This window comes from Hyposmocoma kahamanoa, unplaced genomic scaffold (assembly GCF_003589595.1).
Source record: "Hyposmocoma kahamanoa isolate Upper Pololo Valley unplaced genomic scaffold, ASM358959v1 69100, whole genome shotgun sequence".
Classification (NCBI taxonomy): domain Eukaryota; kingdom Metazoa; phylum Arthropoda; class Insecta; order Lepidoptera; family Cosmopterigidae; genus Hyposmocoma; species Hyposmocoma kahamanoa.
In genome coordinates, this window is record NW_020653858.1 from 5,087 (window position 1) to 11,093 (window position 6,007).

General features: G+C 32.2%; 1 protein-coding gene across 1 annotated transcript; it reads right to left on the bottom strand.

The window, feature by feature from the left end:
• Positions 1-1,740: 1,740 nt before the first annotated feature.
• LOC113232326 (V-type proton ATPase 116 kDa subunit a-like) lies at positions 1,741-3,890 on the bottom strand. The gene is made up of 3 exons (XM_026467004.1): positions 3,725-3,890; positions 2,270-2,444; positions 1,741-2,015 (listed from the first exon to the last, which is right to left on the bottom strand). The coding sequence occupies exons 1-3, from the start codon at positions 3,888-3,890 to the stop codon at positions 1,835-1,837; spliced, it is 522 nt and encodes a 173-aa protein (XP_026322789.1). The 3' UTR covers positions 1,741-1,834.
• Positions 3,891-6,007: the final 2,117 nt, after the last annotated feature.

The following is a 6,007-nucleotide window of genomic DNA, read 5'->3' on the forward strand; positions in this document are numbered from 1 at the left end:
ATTTTAATTTTGCATTTCGATAATGACTTATCGATAGATTATGGTACGACACTAAATAAATCCGCCATTTGTTCGTTAAATTTTTGTTTAGGTATGCACATTCATTCTGTAGTTAGGGCAGCTCCTTTCTTTTATTTTTTTTTCCATCCTCTAAGCATTTCGACATTGAACACATAAACATGTTATTGTCTTTGTTTAACTACTGTGTGCCGCCGTAAGCCAAAAGAGATAGCATTACATTGGTTTGTGCCAAACACGGGAATCGAACATACGTTACGTCATCTTAAACGTCAACTGTGTGCATTTCGCCATCTTTGGAGTACCGACACCAAATGTCAAAACAAATGTTTCGTCCAACGTTTTATTGAATTATTCGCATGAATTCTAATTAAATGGACAAAAATATTGATAGTGAGAACAATTAAATATTGATAAAAATATGTCGCTGCAGCATTCATGGATGCGGCATTAGTAAAAGCGAAAATCAACCGAATGTTAAATCTAACATTATAATGGCTATTTTTCTGTCTATATATCTCACATGATAGCCCAAATATCTCATGTAATTAGACTTATTTAAGTAGTTTATTCATAAATCTTGCCAAATTTTGCTTTGGTTACTTCAGATTGCCTACTTGTTTGTATATTTTAATGATTGTTTTGTGATAGTGTTGTTCTTGTAAGCGTATATATTATCTATATTCTGTTATTAAAACAATTCACTGCGAGGTTTTTATTACTTCATTATTATTACTTTTACTATTACAAGTTTAACTACAAGCGAAAAAAGAAAAGAGATTGGTTGGAAATCATAGAACTGCCGAATATAAACATTGGATCAAAGACCATCTTCCTTTATTCGTTTCATTTTGAAGAGTCAAATTTTAACAGAACTTTGAATGTAACTAGATTACATGATAGTGCAATTCAATCATTAGATGTATTGGTAAATAGTTTTATATTGATTATAGGTATTTTTAATCAGTATTATTACAGTAATAAATAAAATGAACTCAATAATTAAGAACTGAAATCATCACCTAACGAAAAATTTCGAATATGCGTAACAATTCTATTTGGTAATTTTCAGTTTAATATCCATAGAACGTAACTGAGATGTAGGTACTACTATACTATCTCAGATTCGTTCTATGGATAAAAAATTCACCAAAGTACACGTTTTGACCAAAATAACGTAGGTCATAACAAGACGAGTAGTTTACAAAAAAATAAATAATTCAGTAAAACATACTAAAAAAATACTGTCAAACTATTTCTCGACTGGAAGAGTTGATTGAATCTATATTTTTGACGTGTCCCATCACAACCTTTTTCCGTCGGACATAACTCCATCGCGTGTAATTGTGAATATAAATATTAGTAACATCTTAAAGTAAATATCTCGCAAAGTGATATATCTCCTTAAGATTGGTAGATTTCAATGATCATAAGCAACGTAAAAATGATAAAATATTTATTATTTTATCGTGTTTCAAAATATATAATTTATAGAAAACTGCAACAAAAAATGATAAAATATTTATTATTTTATCGTGTTTCAAAATATATAATTTATAGAAAACTGCAACAAATTTCTAATTTTGTCGAAGTTAAATTTTACAGAGAAAAACAAAAGTATCCTTTCTGTATAAGGAGACGTTTAAGGCAAAGAAAATATCATTTCTGTATAAAGAGACATTTAAGAAAAAGAACAAATTTTTAAAGACAACCTCTGTATACTACAAATAAAACAATTAATACGCAACATAAAATAGGTGTAAGTACGTTAAAACTATCCAATTAGAACAATATCAGTTTTCAGCCTTCTCTATATTTATAATGCTTCTTTTCTTTTCCTTGTACCTCTGACAGTCGTGTCTTTGCCGGTTTTTCCTTTCTTACAAATAACTTGAACAGACTTATCTTCTTTATAATCGTGATGCAGAAACTCGCGGAAACTAAATGGGTGGAACATGTAGCCTCCGCCAGAGTAGAACTTACTCATAAATTCGACCCTGCGTAATAGAAAATATTCTTATTTCGGTGTTCCTTCTAGTGGTGATTCTTCATTGGGTGCTATCCTACTTTCTTAGAGTATCTACTATTTTCGCGCAAAGTAGAATATACAGAATAAATAATAGGTTTCTACCGGAGTGTTTTTCAGGTGTTACATACTTTTTACCCACGTGGTTCACAATATATATTATTTTTAAAAACCTGCTTATTATTTTGCAAAAATGCTTAGTTTATTTTTATGAAGTTCTCTTACCAGTGTAATCGTAAAGTGTGAAGGAACGCAGATAGCCCCTCCATAACGACGAGTATTGCAAAGGAGAAGGTAGCCCATACGCCGAACACTACAAACAACTTTACGGATCCTAACAAGCTTGTGGCTCGCAAACCATTTTTTGATAGTAACATCAGCCAGAGCATTTCAGATAACTCTGTAAAGTTTAAAAATAAGTTAACTCTCACATTTTACTACAAGTGTCGATCACAAAACTGGATGTTACAAAAAATGTTTAGTCAAATGGCAACTCATCAGTGGACATAGACAAATTTGTCAGTGCTGTTGAATTTTGTAACAGCAAAAGTAAATTTTTTAACCAACTTTTTTAAAACGCATAAGTTTTTAGTATTCAATATGACACAACTGCAACTACAGTGGTAGCCTGACTTTCTTTTATATAATACATAAGAATGTTGACGAGATCAACCGCCAGTGATAAAGCGTAGTTATTACCACTAATATTGAATCTATGTCAGGACTAGGGCACTATAAGTAGTGACACTCTGGTAAGCGGTAGTATTTAATTACTGTGCACAAACGAGTTAAAAGGCACATTAAAAAATCTATTAATCAATTATACTTAACTAATATTGTTCAATTTCAAAACACTTTTTATATCGCAAAGTGCGTTGGGGTTACAATGTAGCGTGATCATGACTATGAATGAAAAAAATGTTTAATAAATAATTTTGAAATTCGGTATGTAAAGGTAAAAATGACAACAAAAAGCTTTTGTTCTTATGGTCCCGAATACGCTACGGTTTAGATGTCCAACGTCGTTATGTTCCGGCTGGGCCCAATTGTTCGCTTTACAAATCTACGTTGTTTTGTTAAGTGGGGTTACGGCATATTATAAAATTCAGATGATACAGATCCATTTACTTCTGAGTATAAATACTTACTACTAAAACAAGTACTAAACATGCGCAAGATTTTATTTTAAATTACATTTATTATGTGAATTGAATTGTCATTCTTGTTTTTTACTCCTTATTTTTTGGTTGTTCTAAAACTACTCATGAAGGGAAAAATAATCATTATTGAAAATTTTTCTTTAATACTGGGGGTCGTATTCCAGAACTCTACTCAATGTTCAAGTCAGGACTTGAGTATGATTTCAAGTACTGGAAATACGACCCTAATGGCAAGCACTTGAATATGATTTCTAGTGCTTTAAATCATACTCAAGTCTTGACTTGAACATTGAGTAGAGTTCTGGAATACGACCCTAAGAGCAGTTACACACGGCGACTTTTAGCAGCGATACAATTCCGTAAACACGTGATTACATCGCGACACGAGCGATTTACAGACGGTTGCACCGATAAAACACGCCATTGCGTCGATGTAAACGCGCGTCGGCTTCGATGCAGTGACTTACGTTGAAACATTAAATAAGTGCATCGCGATTGAATATCATCAAATTGTACTAACGGCCGTGAGCTAGTGATAATGCCCATAAACGAAGGTAAGAAGCAGTATGAGATACACAGCTCAGAACGAACTCTATCGTATGCACAGCTTGGTGAATCATTAGTTCGCCGAACGTATGAGAGTATTTGTGCACTTCTAGCTCCAGTAGTTCGCGTTTTCTATCCATTTTCGTCTCACCAATTTCTTGTTTATGCCGTTTCAATCGTTCCTGCCGTTTGATTAGAAATTAATTAATAAGAAGGCTATTAATAACTAATGAACTACGATTTATTGAGAAGTGCCTTTAAGTTTCAAACGATTACGAGCATAACATCCAAACAAAGAATCTCCTGGTGTTATCCCTACAACATTTGCAGTTTAGAACCTAGTTTAGGCTCCTACCATAGAGCTTAGATATGGCTAAGGTCTATGAGATCATATAGGATAAAGCCAGACGAGCGTAATTTTGTGAGTTGTGAGTCGCATTGTTGGAGTCGTGTAGTTTATGTTCATCGAGTATATAACCAGAAATAGAGACGAAATGTCATTTAATTTGTTTGAAAACTATTCTGCCATATCATTATCGTGACAACTGCACTCCGATTGGCTAGCCCGAGTTCGAAACAATTGACGGGTGTCGTCAACTGTTTCACATCAAATCGATCTTGTTAACTTGAGCTTTGCTATGGACGACAATTGCAAAAATACATTTTTAACATTTTATTGCCGATGAAATGTGATTCCGTTTGTTTTGTAATTAGCTGTTTTGTTGTTTTTTCCAACAACACGACATTGTTAGAGATATTATCTTTATTACAATAAATACTGAACAGTTTTTGGAATATACGGAGACGTACACACAGCTCAGTAGTTGGCCTGTCTATATTTCAGTGCAAACGAGAGTTGATATTTATAAGAGCTGTATCGCTAATGTGTTACCAGGAATATATGGCCCCTATTTCGTCTCTATTTCTGGTTATATACTCGATGTTTATGTTCCACTAAATTCGATTCGGAAGACACACGAACGTGTTTAATACCGTGTACCAGGTGTTTGTATTTATGTGAACATCCAGATGTGTAAGGTACCAACCACTAAATCAACTTATTATCGCAATTGTTAAACGATCAGTCACTTGAAAATCAATTATTATTGTTATATAGGTACACGTCAAAAAAAAAATGGGATCACTCATGAATGGTTGAAATCTTATCTTAGTAATCGAAAAGTTAAAAGTAAAAGTAAAAGAGTGGTCAACGGCAAAATAAAAAAGCATTAGATCGAGGTGTGGGCTGTACATTATTTTAATAAACATAAATAACCTCCCAAACATTGCAGTGCACTCTTTTTGCGCACGACATACCTACATCGAACGCTGAATTATCCTACAAGTTAGATTTCAACCTTGACAAAATAACAAATTGGCTTAAACTCCATAATTTACAACTCAACATAAATAAAACAATCTTAGTACAATTTCTACTTTTTGAAAGAAATGTATTACAAATCTCATATAAACATAAGAATACACCTTCACAAACTAAAACGACTCTACGAGTATTATCACTTGGAAGCAATATATACAAACACTGGCTCGCAAATTGTCATCATTAATTTATGCTCCTAGAAATTTGAAGAGAGTGACCGATTTTGAAACCTCTTAGTTGGCATACTGTGCTTATGCTCATTCAATACTCTCAAATCGCGTAATTTTGCGGGGTAACTTTTCAGACTTTAAAGTTTATATAAATAGGATCGTGCAAAGCTCTTTTTATAAAACACGACCTTCTCACTCTCACGTCAACATATGAGTACATTTTCGAATCATGTAAATTTGTAAGAAAATATAAGAATCTCCATACTATAATAACAATCTTAAAAATAAATAATCGAAATCTACACAAATAAAAAAAACCCTATCCAATCTGAAACTAGTAGCTCCAGTCCTCATTATATAGCAACTAAATTGTATAATAATTTACCTATTAATATTAGAAATATTTTGGAGTACAGCAAGAGTACAGTACATTTTAAATTAAGATATGGAATCTTCACCTATTTGTCTACTACCATTTTTATTTTGTAAGCACTTACCTCTCTTATCTTAAAATGCGTGTTAAGTGAAAATTTTATAAATATTATTGTTATTACTGAATGAATTATGAATAAAGAATTCTATTCTGTTGTACAAACTAATATTATTTTATTTGTATATTTTTGTATATTTAATATATAAAATATATTATTTTAATAATATACCTTTATTAATTATTGTATTAGGGGTTAAAGTATGAAATTGCCGT

What these genes read in the sequence shown, in the direction of transcription:
- LOC113232326 (XM_026467004.1), bottom strand. Translation starts at nt 3,890, where the DNA reads ATGGATAGAAAACGCGAACTACTGGAGCTAGAAGTGCACAAATACTCT. An exon ending in ATTATCACTAGCTCACGGCC is followed by an intron (nt 2,445 to 3,724) that starts GTTAGTACAATT and finishes TAAACTTTACAG; the next exon opens with AGTTATCTGAAATGCTCTGG. An exon ending in CACACTTTACGATTACACTG is followed by an intron (nt 2,016 to 2,269) that starts GTAAGAGAACTT and finishes TCTATTACGCAG; the next exon opens with GGTCGAATTTATGAGTAAGT.